The following is a 19752-nucleotide window of genomic DNA, read 5'->3' as shown; positions in this document are numbered from 1 at the left end:
TCTGGACTGTCCTAGTGTCCTCTAACTATGACTAGCTTCGCAGGAAGAGAAGGCCTAAGTGACTTTGAATGAGGAGTGACTGTTAGGTTTTGCTTGTTGGAAGTTTGGGTTTGTTTGGTGGAAGTTTCTGTGCCCAGTTCATCTAAGGTTTCTTATGTTTCACGAGCAATGGCGTGTACTGTCAGAGATATTTTTCAAGGGATGTTCTGGAACATTCCCGGTGACCGTACACGGCTTCATTTCAGTTCGATTGTGCTCACCCCACTGTGCAAGGCAGTGCGTTGGCCTGCTGAGCAGTATCGATCAATACATGTGCTACACAGAAGAAAAAAAAATTCCGTCTCTTTAACCCGTCATTGTTGGAAAAGCTTGTCCTCTTGTATTATATTGCATACAGGCTTTGTTGTCCATGCTATATTCTATGGTCGAGGTAATACACCACTGCAGAAGTAACGAATGTGAAAGAGAGGCTGCTGATGGACTGACGTTTAAAAGCCCATCTCGGGGCTTGAGTGCCTCGTTCTTTGGTCTGCACTTGACCTTGGTGAACAACAACAAGGATGCAGTGTCTCTGATGAGACCTGAGATCACAGCAAAGCCGGAGAGGAGAGAGAGCGATGCAAAAACGCCACCTGGGCCCAGGGAAGGGCCGCGCTTCAGATGTGTGTGTGTGTGAGAGAGAGAGAGAGAGAGAGAGGTGTGTGTGTGTGTGTGTGGGAGAGAGAGAGAGATGTGTGTGTGTGTGAGAGAGAGAGGTGTGTGTGTGTGTGTGAGACAGAGAGGTGTGTGTGTGTGTGTGTGTGTGTGTGTGAGAGAGAGAGAGATGTGTGTGTGTGTGTGTGTGAGAGAGAGAGGTGTGTGTGTGTGTGTGAGAGAGAGAGAGGTGTGTGTGTGTGCGTGAGAGAGAGAGAGAGAAAGACAGAGAAATGTGTGTGTGTGTGTGTGAGAGAAAGAGAGGTGTGTGTGTGCGTGTGAGAGAGAGAGAAAGAGAGAGAAGGTATGTGTATGTGTGTGAGAGAGGGACAGAGAGGGAGGGGAGAAAGAGAAAGGGAGGGAGAGAGAGAGCGAGAGAGAAGTAAAGAAGCGTGTGAGAAGTGGATTGGTCATGCCTGCCATGAACACGAGGTCAGAGGTTTTGCGAGGTGGAACGACCTCAAGCTCCAGGTCTCAAGCTCTCCCTCATCGATGCCCGTCCGACCTTTAGCCTTGCACTGGGTGCTCTTGGCAGAACATACAGCACCACACTCACAGTTCTTTCCCAGGCTCTCTCAACATTTTGTCTTTCCTTTTCTGGAAAGAAAACCTATAAGTAAACATAACCATTGCACCTTTTCTTCACAAACTCAGTCGGGTGTTAATTTCGGCTGAACCCACCAAACTGCTTGTGAAAGAAAAACAAAAAAAAAAAACCTTCTCACATTTAATTGTTAGTCATAGTCAGCGGTGATAGTTAGCGGTGAATGTTGACTGAATGCCAGCCTCTGTCTCAGGATTTGCGTGTTTCTCTCTATAGGGCAAAACCTGAACTGCACTGAATGAGATTAATGACTCTTTTTGTGCCGACGTGAAACATAGGACAGGGGTGCTCTTATGTTCCCCTGCACTCTAAGTCACTCTGGATAAGAGTGTCTGTTCAATGAATGCGACGTAATAAAATGCATTTCTGTTACCCGCAGTGGCGCTGGCACCAATGCAAGGATGATTTAAGGAAATGCGACTGTATATCTTTTCCCTCATGCTTTTGGAGTTTTGCTTTCCCCCCTTTATTATTATTTTTTTTTTTTGCTGTTGCTGTGATGTGTGCCAATTTTTTTTTTTTTTTATTGTTTTGTTTTGTTGGTGCGCGTTAGGACTCATTGTTGTGTTAATGGGGAAAACGGTTGAAGAAGAGGCCTATTAAAAGGCCATCAGGGTCTGTTTGTAATTCATCTAATTGCGCTTTGAAATTAATTGTACATTTTCCTGGAAAAATAAAAAAAACAAAAACAACAAAAGCAAACAAAGCGTCAGTGAGCGTTAGAAAAATAACTTGTGCTCCGCCAGCCAAAGGCTCATCTCCTACCAGGTCAACGGCCCTCGGAAGGGCCGCTTCCTAAACGCAGGGCACGCTGTCCAACAAAATGCTTTCCCCGGGTTTGTTTTGTGTGCTCCCGGGGCCCACTTCCGTTGCCGCGCAGCAAAGAGCACCATCTTATCGCCTTCCGAAGTCGGAACACTTAAACGTCCGTCATTCCGGAACCCTCCGGATCTCCACCCACTGCTGCCTGACCCGAAGCGTCGCATCACCTGCGATGCCGCTGTGACTGACAAAAGCAGTCCCCCCCCCCCGCCCGCCCCCCCTTCACCATTTTGACAATTTCGTAACCCGTGTAATTAACCTGCAATTGCTGTTCTTTGTTCTCTTCTCAATAGTGAAATGGTGATGGATAGAGAGGGGATGTGGGAGAGAGAGAGAGAGAGAGAGACAGACAGAGAGAGAGATAGATAGAGAGATAGCAAGTAGAGGATGTACAATAACCTTGGATGTTTTTTTTAAATCGCGGAGTCATATGAATTAGATCAGTACAGTGATTCCGGCAGTGAAAATAGAAACAAACAGGGAGGACAGCAGAGGAAAGCAATGCGACATCAGTAAAAACTGCCTGAGGCAGCTTTATTTTATATCGCTTATTTATTCTGGATCAATTGTATTTACTCTTGACTGTGTTTTTGTGCACACTGATTCAAAATGTGATATTAGCAGTACTGCAGTAAAATGTATGCAAAAACATATTTGTTTCTGCAAAGGTATATTTTAACATGTCCTGCCAATAAAGCATTTTGAGTTGAATTGAGAGAGGGAGTGAGAAAGACATAGGGAGGGAGAGAGCGGAACGCTGACCCACAGGGGCGTCGCAGTGGAGGGACTGACTACCCAGAGTCTGAATGGGGGGGAGGGCCTTCGAAAAGCCTGGAATGATGCGTGAGACACACGAATCAAGAGAGGAAGGGGGCCCACAGAGACCGCTCATGTATAGGGCCCAGAATTTTGTGCTACACCCCTGCTTGACCCACCCAGGTACCCAGGTGTAGAGAGAGACAGCCACAGACCCCACAGCCCGCGGGACAGCGAGCAGGCAACTACAGCATCACACAGCCGTGAGATCAGTCACTTTAAATTGTTATTGTCAGCTGGGTTTCTCGCATTTATCATTATTGCTGCCTTGTTCGTACTTGCTAATTACTGAGCACCCGGCACCCTGGCTGTGTGGTAATTATTATCAATTATCAATTCTCATTATTGATTGCGCTGATGTCATTATGCACGCACTTTGGCAATGCCAGGCATTGTATCTGTCATGGCAGTTAAGCTAGTTTTTGAAAAGTGAGAAGGGGGGACGCGGAGGGAGAGGCACGTGTTGCTCGGCGTGGGAGTTGGCGCTACAGCTCTGTCCCGCTGCGTAGCCCGGTCCATCGTGGGAGGCTGTTGAGTGTGGCTATCCCGTAATCTGTCCCTGTAGTCTGAGATTATGTGGTTATGGGACTTTGCCGGTGTCTCTCTCCCCCCTTGCTTGGCTGGGGTTTGTGGGCGCTAGCAAAAGGAACGGTGACGGGCGCTCACGACCACTGCGGCGTCCGAGGTGACACGTGTTTGAAAGGCTGCCGCGATGTTGAGTTTAACGAATGCGCTCACCCCTCCTCTCTTCCCTTCTCTCCGTCTCCTTTTTTTATTTCTCCTCTCTCTCGACCCCACCTATCTCCTTCTCCGCCTTTTGCTTTCATACTTTCTTTTCTTTCATTCACTACGTCTCTCGCTCACACACTGTAATTCACTCCTTTACTCTTTCTCTTTGCCCCTGTATGTCTCTCCCTTGTTCTCTTCTCTTTCCCTCTCTCTCCCTGTGTACCTTACTCTGCCCTGATTTTATTCTTTTCTCTCTGTCTCTCTCGTCACCCATCTCTATTCCTCTTTCCCTTTCTCTCTTCCTACCTTTCTTTTTCTTGCCCTACCCCCCTCTGTCTCACACTTCTCTTTTCTCCCTCTGTATTTCATTTCCTATTGTCATTCCCTCTCTGTTCCTTTCTCTATTTCACCCCCCCCCCCCAAACCAAATTCCTCTCTTTCTCCCCCTGTCCTTCTGTTATCCCCCCCCCGGGTTCCAGGACAGCCCCCTGGTCCTGCAGTCGGACAGGAACGTGACGGTCAACGCCAGGAACGGCCTTGGTCAGCTGACGGGACAGCTGACAGTGGGTGAGTGCCCCGCACGTCCTCAGAGGTCCTGCTGGCTCTGCAGGTACTCAGCCTCTGTGATGTCATCTATGCTTCTTAACCCTTTGAAGAGTGGTCTTTTGTCTTCTGTTTCCCCCCCCCCCCCCAAACTCTTATGTCAGTGTTCTAGAACTCCATCCCTCACAATCCCCAGTTCTGATTGTTACATCAGCATTAGAATGTTCAGTCAATGACGTTATAATCACACTCTAAAGGGTCAACTACAGGAGTTCACACTTGCGAACAGGACTTGCTGCTGCACTGCTACAGTACAGAACATCCACTGCCAGAGTATTGTTCTCGGTCAGGCCCCGGAACATGCATATCACAATATCCGATCTCAAAAATCCGTGGTGCCGCCTCGCTCGAATGGAACGCCGCCCCCATTCTCATCACTCAGGCGACCGCAAATATATAAATAAAAATGCCCTCTCTTCTCTTTTAGAGAGTTCCATTGTTTCCAGTGTATGTCCGCAAACGATGTGTGATTTATGCAAACGGCCTTATCCCAAAAATACACGTTTCTTGTTTTTTTACAGCCGTCGCTTAATTACGGGGGCCCTTAACGTCCTGACAAAGCATGTCGTGTCTGATTTAGGCCCCCGCCACGCTCCCTGCCTCGAGTGCACACACACACACACGCGTGTGGGGACGGAGAGATTACGAGCGGCGATCAGTCTTGGCGTGTGCGCGCGCGCGTGCGGCCGCTGTGATTGGAGGACAGAGGGCGCTGGCCTGCGTGGGTTTGTCTAACCTTCAGCCCGTCTTTGTGTGTGGACACAATGAGGCTGGCGACTGAAACGGGGCCGGCGATTATCACAGAACGAAAAGGGAGCGGGGAGCGAATGCTCTTTTCTCCGGAGTGGGTTCTGCGTCCCGATTCAAATGTGATATTCCCCCCCTCCCCCCCCGCACCTGGTCTTCCGCACTGAGCGATGTACCGCCCGTACGCCATTTCTCATATCTGAATACCTCTTACGCTGCAGGCTCTTGCGTAGGGAGCGGCCCAAAGCGCACATTCATACAATCAAAACCAAACAAAGACAACGTGTTCTGTGTGCATCTGATTTGCTTCAGGTTCATGACGACTCGCTGGTTACCTGGGAGTTGTTAGACGTCTGTGGTGCCGTGTGATTCTCAGCTGGTGATTGGCTGGTTTGGGCTAATGTACGGTGCTTTTTCCACCTCGCTAATGGGCTGGATCGGCGTCAGCAGTAAGACGGCCGCGGTGTTTTTGTTTTGCTCTCAAGTGCAGTTTGAGAGAAAGCTCTGTGCTCTGCAAGTTCTGAGATACTCTCTCACCTTTGGCATCCAGCGCTGTGTGCTGGACATAGATATAGACTGGCTAGATTGACTGACAGCTCTATTTAGAATCATACCGTCCCTTCAGGGATGTACTAAATTGTGCTCCTTTGCCCTCACACCCACCCACCCACCCACGCAATGAGTTTTTTTTTTTGGGGTATCTGGTCTTTCCGGAAGGCCTTAGAGGTCTGGAATCGGTTATCTTTTCCCTTCCTGGAGCTCCTGAGCTGGTTAGAGGTTTTGAAAAGAGAAAAATAAATAAATAAATAAATTAAAAAAAAAAAAAACATTCTCAACAGTGGCCCCTGCAGGCCTAAGGCTGAATGACCCTGCCCTGTTGAAACACCAGAACGTTAATGAGAGGCCAAGGGGGATGGCTCCAACTTTTATTCCCCAGGATTGGTTCATTTAGTCAGGTGGTGTGTCTTACTCCGTCACGGTTCTTCTGTCCTCTCATGCGCAAATTGTGCATGCATGAATCATTGTACAAGGATATTACATTCATATCTCATTGTATTCATTACTCTCAAAGATGGGGATTTGTTCTTTTTTTTTTTTTTTTGTGAATATATTTTTATTGGAAGGGACTTGTTCTTTTTAAGTCATTGTACAATTTCTTCCCCTTTCTTTGGGTTTCGTTTCACATTGGATGTGTTATACTCTTTCTCTCATTCAATGCACCCCGTGGATTGCATTGAAATGCCTTTGAGCTGTTGGTTGCGGCCTGTCGAATTGCTGAAAGCGCTCTATTCTTCGTTGAGAAAAACAAACGTTTAAAAACGAGCGGATGCGCCCGTCGCGAGGTTCTCCCCGGCTGCATCGTCCTCTGCCGCTTCCCAAAGTGCCGCAGCCTGGGTCGGATCTGAATAGCCCCCAACGCCTCTCGTCACCTCTGACAGTTCATAAATTGATAGTTTGTCAGTTCAGAACTAGATTTATTGTGCTGACGTCTTGGAAAAGTTCATGCAGAGAGAGAGAGGGAGAGAGGGAGAGAGAGAGAGAGAGAGAGAGCTGTGCCTCTGCTCCCCCTACCTCCCTGGGTGCGCTAAACATCACGTTTTCCCCCTCGCAACAACCTTGGATGATCACTCTGGATCATGGCCCTCTGCGAGATACTAAGCACTGTGAAATTACCTGCGGGGAGAGACGGGCCGCAGCCAGGCCTTGAGCGCTCAAGACAATTTTATCGTTGGCTCCTCTCGCTACCTGGCATCTCGTTAATTTGAGGAAGAACCTGTCAGCGGCGATTTGAATTAGGGACATAAAAATGAGTGGTGAACCTGCTCCTGACTGAACCGCGCCGGGCTGCGGCGACAGTGTGGGAACTGGGCGGGGCGGCGAAGGTAGTCGCACAGCGAGGCCCTCGTGGATGCTTTGCTGTTCAAGAATGAAAAAAAAATAAAATAAAAAAAATTTATTGATTTATTAGTGCAGCACACAAATAAGGAACAAGGCATATTCATGTTACAGAGAGCTTGCGTTTGTTTGTTTGTGTGTGTGCATGTGTGTGCGTGTGTGTGTGTGTGTGTGTGTGTTTGCGCGTATGTGTGTGTGTGTGCGTGTGTGTTTGTGTGTGCATCTCTCTGTATGGCAGTGGTAAATGAAGCACATATCGTGAGAGGACAAAATTCATTCGGGAGAGAACAAGGACATCACAAACGTGCGGCAGAAAAAGTTATGGGTCGTTCTTTGTGAAACGTGCCAAGTTTCAGATGACTTTCACACCGCGTACTGAAACGTACTGAAAAGACAGACGTGCGTATGTGCAGAACAGCCTACTGCGGACAGGAAAATGCGACAGTTCCCTTTCTCCTGCTTTCAACACTCAGACCGTCTCTGCCAACCAATGGTCTGCAAGTTTTGTTTTAATTACAAGGGTCCTTGGTCATCACAAAGACAAACTATCAATCAGCTTCATGTGTTAAACACAGGCTGTACAGGCATTGACCCTGGCCTCTATAAGGGGTATCTGCACAGCATGTCTATCAGGTGGTAAGTTAGAGCAGGGGTTCATAAAATTGGGTCTAAAGACCTCTTATGAAGGACTCCCAGGGGATCATAATGGATCAAAATGGAGGATATTTAATAATATTTTGCTCATAATTTCATATTTCATAAATTAGATTACTTTTTTCTTTCTGATGAGGTAAACCTCGTCTGGCTTCCACTGCGATAAATAAATATCCATATTGTGCTAAAATGCTAAGCCTCCATACATGTTGGTTGTACAAAAATGAAAAACATGCTTCCATGCAGAGGCGTGTATGAAAAGTCACTGCATTGCGGCCTGTTGTGGTTGTTGGATCCAGATGTTGAATATTGAGCACCAAAAGTAGGATTTCCATAGCAGAGCGGTCATTTTAGGCAGCCAAAGCTGACCCATGTTAGACGGGACCAGTAGGCAGAAGGGTGCAGGGGAGGCCATTTTAGAAAGCAAAATCACCAGACTGCACATACCTCGATCACTCATATGCGAGTCCTTTGACAGTGATTGGAATGTTCAGTAACCAGAGTGACAGATTGAGATCATTGTGACATCACAGCAGTGATGGAGCTCCACTTAATTTTCATTTGTTGAGAGGGCTTAGCTTTAGCTAACTATGTCATTCATTTCTAAATTCACGTGTTTAGCTGTTTTCTTTCCATGTAGTTGCATTAGCTACAGTGAATGTACTGCTTTGATGCACATGATCTTATACTTAGCTTAACTATCAGTTATAGGCTTTGATACTCATGATCTTATACTTAAATTAACTACCAGTTGGAGGAGGACTAGCGGACGTTATGAAGTAGAGAAGCCGTAATCTTCTTTACCTGTGTGGTCTGAAAATCAATAACTTTGAGCTTATGTGCTTTGCAACCACTCCAGTTCGCGTTCAGTTTACCGTTCCACTTGGAAAATAACCACAAGCACTCTTGACTCCTTGGTGGGAGGTGAAATTGATAAGATGTGATAGTTCCACATCCTTGCTGCTTGAGGGGTCACTTTGATAATCGTAAAGGAATGTATCTTTTGGAAGGGCATGCAGGACTTAGTCATTTTTTGTGCGCACCTCCTGTCTTGGGTGTTTGAACCTTGTGTGGATTATGCACGTTTTTAGTACTCTGCAAGCATGCCCTTCTGGCAGAACCCCTTCCCTCTGATTAATGCAGGTGGTAAATATGGCTTTTATTTTTTATTTATTTTTCATTTTATTAATGGCTTTAATCAGGTTTAGATAAACGATTTATCTTCGTACTGGCCATAAATCAGACTGCATCTTGTTAAGTTGCGCGACTGCTATGCGATTCTGATTTCACGACGCCCCCCTTTGATGCTCAAACCCAGAACTGCAAGCCCCATCTCAACAGACGTTTATTTTTATGTGCAGTTATTATGATTTCAGTCACCATTTCACTGCTCAGCTTTTCGAGTTGTTGCTTTATTTGCTGTTTTTAAATTAAAAGTTGAATTGTGCATTGTGACATCATCGCTGACTCACAATAGGCTTCAGCTGGTGAGTCAGTTCACTTTGTCTTTCCATTGGCTGACTCAAATGCAAATGTAAGATGGCTGGGTTGTAGCTAGATAAGAAACTGTATAACCCTGCTATAGCTGTTTTCTAGCTACTCCATTTGTCATTTTAGTCTGCTAGGAAACATGAGCGAACCTTCATTTTCTAGTGTGCCTTGCCAGACAAGTTAGCCAATGTCCATTGATGCCTAGGAAGCAAGCATTGGCAATTACCAGCATCCTGGCTGGGGTCACCAACAGTTACAATACAGCTAACTTCACTTTCAATAACGTTAACGTTATTATTTTTGCTAATTCTGTGCTTGGAATTATTGTTGTTATTATTATTATGATTATTATTATTATTATGCATTATTTTGGAGTTATCGTTTACCCTAAAATGAATGTTAACAATTCATTTTCTTGACCCATCAATAACAGCTCCCTGTAGCATTACGTATACTTGAATAATCTGAATAGTCCATCAATGGGCTTCACTAGACCTCATTAAAAAAATGCAAGTTTATGGGTGAGGAAAATCCAGGAAAGGGATTTTTCTATAAAATCTCTTTGAAACACCAAAAATCAATGAAAACTGATTAAATCAGCTGTGAAAATGAGTCATTCAGATGGAGCATGTGCAATTATAACCGTGTCCATGACTACGGTATGTAACCCCTTAAATTATCTTCTTTTCATTGGAAATGTGCTAACTAGCTAAATGGCTAATTAGTCGCACATGCTATGTCATTAGAAACTGGAGAAAGAGGACTTACAAAAAAAATAAAAGAACACCATAGTACAACCGCGCTAATTAGCGTCTCGCTAAAAGATAATATGCAAATCACTGCCAACGGTATTGCTGCTACGGTGATTGATTACCTAGCAACCTGTGCACATGCTGCTGTGTGCAGATGAAGGTTGCAGCGGTAGATCTGGGAGGACGAAACAAGGACAGGGGAAGGATACTTCCTGCCCTGCCATGATGACATGGCATGTGTGACTCCTTAGCCGCTTCAGTTTGTTAGAAAACAAGTTTGAAAGGTCATTTAAAAGGCTGTATCAAAGTAAATATGGTTTAAGCTGCGCACTCAGGGTCCACATTACTAATTTGCACTGTTAAATTATGGCATTCCTTTTTATTATTACCTTTTTTTCTTCTGTGGTTTTTGGAAGACATTCTCTTTCCATAGCCTTACAAAAAAAAGTTCAGAATACTGAGTATTTCTAGGCAAACATCAGCAAGGTGCCACACTAGACTGCAGGTATGGATTACATCCCCCAACCACAACAAAATGGTGTCCAGGGTAGTAGTGCCAGTTTGTAGTGCTTTAGTTTTATATCCAGACTATTTCTGGACTACAGTATGATGTCATGCACTGTACCATGCAGCACTGTAGATGGCTCCAAAATTAGCTTCAAATGCCATCAATCCTTACCCCATTTCCTGAACAACAACAACAACAAAAAAAAATCTATATCAATTATTGGTCATAAGCAGCTAATTTATACTTCAGTGTGGCCATTCTTCTTGTAAATGACGTTTATCATTTGTTTTAAATGCTGTTTTGGGAAGAATATGGAACAGTTCCATTTCGTTAAAAGCAAGGCTGTCCTTTGTCAGACTTAAGTGACATTATAATTTTTTTTTTTTTTTTTAACAAATTGCTTAAACATAAGTCATTCAAACCTTTTACGACCATATTTTTCACCTGTAATTCATTGGGTAGTGTGAGTTATTGTCATTAAAAAGTGTGTTCTGGGTGCTTTTTGGCTTGGAACTCAATGCGAGTCCATTGGAAAAATACATTGAAAGTGATTCATGATTTTGGTAATGAAAATTATAAAATGCTGTAAAGCAGTTTATAACTGGTTCAGTACAATAAGTATCTGCACTGAATTTAAGTTGTTTTACTGTCTTTAAATATTTAACATATTTAAAATATTTAACACATTTTCTGCTTTTTGTCCATTTTTATTCTACCATTCTAATATTAGCTGTCATGGTGATGTGGGCGGAAAGAAAATAATACAGAAGCTATTAGCCAAGCAGTATGGCACTATGTTTGTGTTCTGAAAAAGCTCAAAAGCTTTCTGAAGTTTTTATTTTTATTTTTTTTATTCTCAAGACTGATTGAAGTTTACTGCTTAATGACCATGTTGAAAAAAACCAACGAAAAATAAATAAATAAATGTTAAAAAACAAAACAAAAACAAACAAACAAACAAAAAAACATTACAAGTCTATGAGATATTTACGGGTAGAATCTCAATCTTGCATAAGCTATATAACTTTTGAATCTTAATTTAGTCCTTATCACTTCAGAGATGCTGTTATTGTATGCAGCCTGCTTGTCATCTGCTTACAGTTGTCATTATCGTGGAGATAGAAGTGATTTCTATCAACTAGCTCCGGAGAGTAAATTCATCTCTATGAACCGTTTCTTCGGTATGGTTTTCTATGGTGTCATTTGGGGTATGCTCAGAGATTAAAGGGGCATTTTGGGGCAGTGGTTTTGATGTTTAGAGTCAATGGGGATCAAACGCACGCGTCCCCCCACGTCCCGAGACTTCGGCGCGGCGACAGGAAAGCTGCGGGCTCGTCACCGCGATTTATTCATCATCATCCGCCAGGCGACCGGTCGCTCTTCAAAGCTCCTTCCCCTTCGCCCGGCAGCGTTCGACGTCGGGAGCGCCATGCTAATTTATATCTCTCGGTCGCCCGCTCCTCTCCTCCCCCTTTCCTTCTTCCCACCCTCGTTCTCCGCCGTCATCCGCCGAAGCCTGCGGACGGACCGCAACAAAAAAAAAACCCCTTCAGACCACCGTCGTCTGATCTAATGAGCGCATTAATTACCCCGCCGTTAATGAGGGCTGTTGTTTCAACATTGCCCTCGCAGTTCAGCTCCCAGCGCCGACTGTCACTGGCGCGGGTCACGCTGCTCAGCGTGCATTTCAAACGGGAGAGCTGATTAATGTTTTGCGGCGGACGGTATTTTTGTTTTCCCTCTTATTGGAAAGTTAATGGACTGTGCGCATGAGAGTCCTGCTGCTGCGAGTATATAATAAATTAAAAAAGAATATTCATTAATTATTACATTTCTAATTAAGTGGTGGGCGGGTTGGAGCCAGGGTTTTTTTTTCATCTTGTGCGGAGAAAATATTTTACACTGGAACATTTCTGCTGGTAAACAATATATATATATATATATATATATATATATATATATATATATACACACACATATATATATATATATATAGAGCAACAATTCCTAAAAAAATACATAAAAATGCATATAAAACTTTTTGTTTTTTTCCAGAATCATCACTTAGAGTAATTTCTTTTCTTCCTAAGATGTTTACATTTTTGTAAATGATTTCCCAGCCCAGATCTGCATTCTTGAAACACAATCCATAATCACGTCTTTGTACTGGGAGAGATTTATTCAGTTTGATTTATTGATAGTCTGACTGATTGATTGATGGAAGCGTGGAATGAGTTTTGTTTGCTGTCTTTCTCTCCTCTTTCTCTCTCTCTCTCTCACACACACACACACACACACAGGGTCTGAGATGGTGGAAGCACAGTGCCAGAGGTTCGAGGTGCGCAGCAGCGACGGGGAGAAGGTTCTGTTTTCGGCCGATGAGGAGGAGATCAGCATCGGCGTGGAGAAGCTGCGGGTGACAGGTGCGTCACACATCAGAGCAGCCGGTGGCAGGTGTGTCATGCACCTGTCCCCAGGGGACCCGCACTCGGCCAATCAGAAACCCAGCCACTCCACGACCATCTCTGTCCACACTCGTATTCCTACGCCTGTAATGATGGTTGGTTTTTCTTAGTCCTTATTCTCACCCTGGGCTTGATTTATTACACGCATGCCTGCTGAAATAAAGGGATTTGTACTGGAGATAACTCTCCTCACTCTTGCGAACAGTTATTTAATGACCATGCTCTTAATCAGTGCTTTCCTTAGCAATAGTAACCGCAATTATTTTATGTTGGGGGTGGGAGAGGGTGGAATGCAAGTGTGTATGCGGTTGCTTGTATATGTGCACACGTGTGTGTCAGTGTGTGTATGTGAGTGTGCGTGTGTCAGTGCGTGTGTCTATGTGTGTCAGTGTGTCTCCATGTGTGTCAGTGCGTGTGTGTGTGCGTCAGTGTGTCTCCGTGTGTGTCAGTGCGTGTGTCAGTGTGTCTCCATGTGTGTCAGTGCGTGTGTCTGTGTGTGCGTCAGTGTGTCTCCGTGTGTGTTCATGCGTGTTGGTGTGTATGTGTCAGTGCGGTTGTGTGTGTCTCGCTTCGTGTGTGCATATGTGAGTGTGTGTCTGCATGTGTGTGTCTCTGTGTGTGTGTATGTTGATGTGTGTGTTTGTGTGTGTGTATGTGTCTCTGCGTATGTGTGTGTGTGTATGCTGGTGTGTATGTGTCAGTGTGTGTTTGTGTGCGTCTCTGCATGTGTGTATTTGTGTGTCTGTGTGTCAGTGTGTGTGTATTTGTGTGTCTGTGTGAGTGTGTGTCTTCGTGTGTGTCAGTGTGTGTATATTTGTGTGTCTGTGTGTGTGTCAGTGTGCGTGTCTGCGTGTGTCTGTGTGTGTGTCTGCGTGTGTCTGTGTGTGTGTGTCTGCGTGTGTGTCAGTGTGTGTGTATTTGCGTGTCTGTGTGTGTGTGTCTGCATGTGTGTGTCTGCGTGTGTGTGTGTCAGTGTGTGTCGGTGCGCATGCTGGCAGGAGATAGATGTGCAGAAATTGGCTCTGCTCTATTTGCTCCAGCGCTCCGGTGTTTTCTCCCTCACGCGGGCGGCCGGGTGGGGGGGGGGGTTGGGAGGTGGGGCGTAGGGCCCGCATTGACCCCCGGGTCACCCGGGGCCTTTTCATTTGGTTCCTTCAGAAGCCTGGGATGGGGCAAAGTGATGGGGTCTCTGGAGGGCGCAGGGGTGCTTAGCTGCTTTTCAACACCCTCTGCCTTATTTGCCATGAAGCTGGCCTGGAGGAGGGAGGAGGGAGGAGGAGGAGGGGGAGGGGCGCGGGGGGGAGGGGGGGGGTGGCTTTCCGCTTGGGAGCCAGGTGTTCAGGGACACTGTGAAAGAGGGTGAGAGCAGGGATAAGCTATGAGAAATAGAGTGGCTGAGCATGGTGAAGGCTGGGTAAATTGGACAAAAACAGAGATAGTGGGGGTGGGGAGGGAGGGTCTAGTTAAAGAGAAAGTGGCTGTTGACCAATGTGGAAGTGGGTTTGGGGTGGATTGTGTCTCCACTGTAAGCATTAATGCCTACGACCGCATACAGGACATGTTTGAGTACGGCTAATGGCTTTGTCATCTCACATGGACAGCTGTAATCCCAAATTGCTCTATAGGCATTGCGTTTGAAGGGGAATTCTCGAAATGACAAATCATAGGTTCCTGCTACCCTTAATGGCTTTTCATCTGACTTGACATTGTGGATTTTCTCTGTGTGTTCCCTGGATGGTTTTAGTGCATCAGTGTTTTTCCCCTCAGAAGGATGGTTTTAAATGTTCATTAATGGTTCTTTCAGGAACAGAGGGAGTGGTCTTTGAACATTCCGTGGAGACGCCACACGTCCGAGCAGAACCTTTTCAGGACCTGAAGTAAGAGATGTTTTTTTGTTTGTTCATTTTCTCTCTTAAGATGTATAATTTATCAAAAGTCTAATCGAGTGATTCATCTCCATCCATCCACATACACACACATGTACACACACACACACACACACACAGACACACACATGCACTTGCACGCATGCGTACACAGACGTCACAGACACACACATTCTTGCAGACTGGCAGACACACACAGACACACACATGCTTGCACACACACACACACACACACACACACTCACACACACACAGATATACCTGCACCCAACACCTCTTAATGATGCTTGACTTAATAAGCTGGACACTTCAGAATCAAAGAATGTTATGAACGAAAGAGGCTGAAAGTGTCACTGGTAGAAACGTTCTTCTGTTCCAACAGCGTGATGTGGAAACGAAAGGAAGCAGCCATGTAATTAATCAATACATAATTAACGCAGAGATCAAAGAACTGTATCAGTCACATTCGCTTTTACAGACGTCCACAAGGGACAACGTTTCCTACAGAAGTGTCATTTGCTGCAAAGTAGAAGTTTATGAATATGTGTAATTATAGAAGAGTATAGTTGTGCGTGATGGAAACATAGGCACATTGGGCAGTAATAAAAGTGTTTCTGAGTCCAGTGACAGCTCATTCAGTTAAGGCACCACGCTGTGGTGCATGGATGAACCTCGCTGCATAGGATCGAATCCCGTCAGTGCCAACCAAGCCAGTGTGACCGAGGCTGGTAGCTCTATATGGGGTGACACGCAATTGGTGTTTACGCTACATCACCCAGGGTACAGGAGGGTCCACTCAGTTAGGGAACTCTGGGACATCTATCTAGCGATGCTCAGCCCTGTGTTGGGTGCCGAAAAAAATAAATAAAATAAATAGTTTTTGGATTGTTTTGGTTGGTTTCCAGTATCATTTGGAATGCTTTAAAAAATGAAGTTGCTGCCAGTAGAAATCATGGCAGAGTGGAACCCGCATCCTGTTTGTGCATTTAATCAGGTCATCAGACTCGATATTTCAAGCGGGCCCTTGTGTCTGGTGGCACCACACATTTTTATCTCTTAGCACATTATAAATGACCTGTTCTTAGTCGAGACATTTGAGCTGAAAGGACATCATGGTTTGGTGAAGAGTAATAATTTCTGGCAATATTATTTTCATCCACATTTTTAGTTTGTTTATTGCAGATATGAAGAGATGGTCGGAGGCAATTTATATTGGAAATTGTAAAGTGATATTACTCATTACTATAAATCCTTTTTTTAACTGGGCAGATTAATGCACATTTTGTGCATATACGTGTTCTTTTTATAATTGAAGGACATGATTTTCTCCATTCCAAATTTCCCAAGTGTTTAAAGGGCTAAGCTTTTGGTCAAGATTCAGATTTTATTTTATTTATAATTATTATTATAACCCCCTTTTTTTATTAGTTATGTTGTTGATGCCATGCAAGCAAAAAAAAAAGAAAAAGAAAAAAAAGAAGCCTTTTTATTGTCCACACTTCGGCTCGACTGTCAACAATACTGTCAGCAGCACTGTCAAGCGCACAAATCACCATCACCCGCGAGCGCACCCAGCTCCAGGTTGCTCGCGGCAACCTCTTGAACCGTTTATGACAAAGGAAGATCGCGCGACGCCTTAATCTGCTCAGCCGCCGGAGTGTGAAACGGCAGGTGCGGTGTTGGGTTCCGCCCCGCGCCGTACGCGCGGCGCACACTCGCGTCGCGTGATTGATGATCGCGCGCACGGTCCTCCAAGTGTCATCGCCCGCTCTGGCGTGTCATCACTCTGCACCGCTACAAGCACCGGGTCAGACAAACTGCTGGGGGGAGAACAGCTCAATATCCCCTTCAGGACCAGTGGGCGGGGGGCGGGGGTCAGGGGTTAGGGGTCAGGGTTGTTGCTCTCTGTTTCCCTGTCTTTTTCTTAAAGGATTTCCTTTTTTGTTTTTTTGTTTTTTAAACGGAAGCCTTAATTGAAACTGCAGTTTAAAACTTTAATGTCTGGACTTCGGACACATTCCAACAAGCTATTCTATTATTTTTTTTCAAGGCTATGTTTATGGATAAATTAATTTATTTAAAATAACAATTAAAGGGCTTGATTGTTTAAATAAAAGTAATATCCTCTCCACTTTTTTGTAATCTCACTGCATCTTGGTTCTCACCAATGTGGGTGGCAGTGCAGTATAATGGTTTGGGAACTGGGCTTGTAACCTACAGGTTGCGGGTTTGATTCCCAGGCAGGACATATCTGTTGCAACCCTTGAGCAAAGTATGTAACCCGCATTGCTTCTCTATATCTCAGTGGTACCCCACCTTGTTCCTGCAGATTTTACCGTGCTGTAGGTTTTCATTCCAACGCTAACAAAGCACGCCGCATTCAGCGGCTATGATCTTGCTGAGCTGCTAATTAGCAGAATCAGGTGTGCCAAATTAGGGTTTAAATGAAAACCTACAGGATGGTGGATCTACAGGCACAGGGTTGGTTATCACCACTACAAATCCAGCGGTATCAATTGATGCTATTTAAAAATGCAGAAAGCCGTGTTTTCTCTGGGTAAGAGCACCTGCGAGACGCCTGTATAGCAATACAATGACTCAGGAGCATAAACTCCCCTCCATTTTGGATCCTCCTACCATGGCTACCACTTTCTCCCTCATTAATTGTTAAATTAAAAGCGCTCATTGTGTAGTAAATCAATCAGGTACATTTTCGTCATTTTTTTTTCCCTTCACCGATTCTTATGTTCATTAGTGCTTTATTAGCTGTTGATTTGAATCTAACTAATTGGCTTGGTGTAAAATTAGTCTGAGTCTAGAGTGGTTTTTGAAAGCTGGTTTTAGAAAGGCTTTTTGCCCTGACTCGCTGAAAGTGGCAAATTATGCCGTTAAAGTAAATGGAACATGTAATGGTTTGATAGAGTCTATTAAGGGCTAATGACGTATGTTATAGTCCTGCAGAAAAAAATTTAAAAGTCGCCTCATTGAAATTCAAAGTAATACTACTCCTATTAAAAAAAGGATTTCAACCCCCCCAGAGTAAAGTTCCATTTTTAACTTTTGTATTGTTTTATATTCTTTCAACTGAAAGTAATATCGGTTATTGTAAATAAACTGGTGAGTGGTTGTGTTATTCCCAAAACATGATATGATACGGAAAATAAACCGAGTTGTTGCTCTTCAGTCCTGAGGTGGAGTCCGCTAACACGACATCAACTCATGAATCCGCTGTTTGCCTGATGGAAAGGACTGTGATGTGCTCAACAGAAAGAGTTCCCGGTCTCCTATTTTCTTGGGGTGTTGAAGCCCAAGTTATAAATCCATCTAAAACGAATCGACGATGTTCGTTTTGCAAAGGTTTCAACTCAATCAATTTAATTAATTTATTAATTATTTTTTGGTTTTCAAAAGTAGTTTACTACACCTTGCTGGCCAGTTCCCTTGACAGTTAAAAGCTAGCACTGGCCGAACCTGGGAATGAATGTGGCACCTTCAATGCATCATACCTTTTGCATTGTTGTTATATATATGTGTGTGTGTGTGTGTGTGTGTGTGTGTGTGTGTCTGTAAAAATCACAAATGTTGATCTCATTGGTCAGGTGTTCAGTTACTGTCCTGGAAGTGCACATGTTCAAGTGAGTCACACACATTAAGTGTGGGGACATTTATAATGCCCGTCCTTGTAAGTTTCCTTCATTTCGCTCTCTCTCTCTCTCTCTCTCTCTCTCTCTCTCACTTTTTCCTCATTTTCCTCAATTTGAAAGACTTGTGGGGAAGGAAAAAAAATGTTAAAAAAAAAAAACTCGAGAAAGTTTAAAAGCTGAATGTGTTTCCAGGAGCACATTCACTCTCTGATAGGTTGAATTTCTCGCTCAGTGGCTTCGAACCCATTTCCAATTTTCTCACCCATCGCCGTAAGGACCCGCTTTTCATTATTCATAAGCTAGCCTCAAGACAATGAAATATTACTTGTGAACGGGATTAATTCCGCAAATTGTTTTTCCGCCAACCCCCAACCCCCAACCCCCAGCCACTGTACGTTTTCACAGCCTGTGTTGCTGCTTGATTAGCTGAAGGCTGTAGCCTTTGTCGTGGCCCTAATACGGGCATAATTACTTTGTTGTTGTTGTGTACTGTCGGTGCCCCCACAGGGAGACCTGAGCCATCAGACTTAATAGGTTTTTCTCCTCAAAGTTGAGGCGAGAGCGGTTGTCATTGACGACCGGCTAATTCCGCTGGCTAATGCCGGACGTAATGAGATGAAAATTGATCAGCCTGCCGGCTGCCGAGAGGAGGAGGGGGGGCTGCGATGCAGTCGATATTACCTGCACATTCTTTTTGTTTTTGCCCCCCCCCCATTGAAATAAGCAGCTGTATGACAAGTTATTAAACAGACAAACAAAAATAAATAAATAAATAAATACAAAATAATTGAAGTTTTGGTCCTTCCCTAAGTTGGTGAGCAATCATGTTCTCCATGGCTTGCGTATGTAAATGCTAATAAGAGACACCTGGCTGGAGAGCTTCTGTGAGGACCTAGCATGTTAAATCTGGGAGCTGTTTACACCTTTTTGATTGGTGTATTCATTAATTCAGTTTATGTTGTGTTCATTTATATTTAGTCTCAAGCTCCTGTTAGGTACGTGTTAATTATATCGGATAGGCTGCTCGTGATTTTTCTGTGAAATGTGACTCAGGCTGGATAGCACCGCAGTTGAGATGTGAACATACTGAGACATTTTATTTTCTTCTCAACACTGGCTGATATTTCCCCTCATTAATAGTCTTGACCAAAAACCTCTGTTGTGATTGATGATTACAAATGTTAATAACACACAATAATTGTGTGAATTAAATTACTTCTACTAATATTACAACAACCACTGCTGCTGTTGTTACCACTACCACTACTACTACTACTACTAATAATAATAATAATAATAAGAACAATAATAATGATTATCATCATCACCATCATCCTCATCATCATGTATAGCCTGCCAGGTCACGTAGTAGAGGCAGATGTTAGATACTATCTGCCTGTAGGTAATCAGAGCACTAGGTACAATTTAGTCTGGAAAATGGC

At 44.3% G+C, this 19752-nt stretch overlaps 1 protein-coding gene across 2 annotated transcripts in view; it reads left to right on the top strand.

Annotated features, from left to right (window-relative positions):
* The window catches only part of LOC118228451 (zeta-sarcoglycan-like), a 164573-nt gene that overhangs the window by 129063 nt on the left and 15758 nt on the right, over positions 1-19752 (top strand). For both annotated transcript variants that reach the window (XM_035419974.1, XM_035419975.1), the window contains exons 4-6: positions 4144-4231; positions 12616-12738; positions 14585-14657. In XM_035419974.1, the coding sequence (XP_035275865.1) occupies positions 4144-4231; positions 12616-12738; positions 14585-14657 (284 nt within the window). The remainder of the gene's footprint in view (positions 1-4143; positions 4232-12615; positions 12739-14584; positions 14658-19752) is intronic.

The sequence above is a fragment of the Anguilla anguilla genome, chromosome 5, assembly GCF_013347855.1.
Source record: "Anguilla anguilla isolate fAngAng1 chromosome 5, fAngAng1.pri, whole genome shotgun sequence".
NCBI classification, from domain to species: Eukaryota; Metazoa; Chordata; class Actinopteri; order Anguilliformes; family Anguillidae; genus Anguilla; species Anguilla anguilla.
Note: the sequence above shows the minus strand (reverse complement) of the source record. Positions and strands in the feature narration are given on the sequence as shown.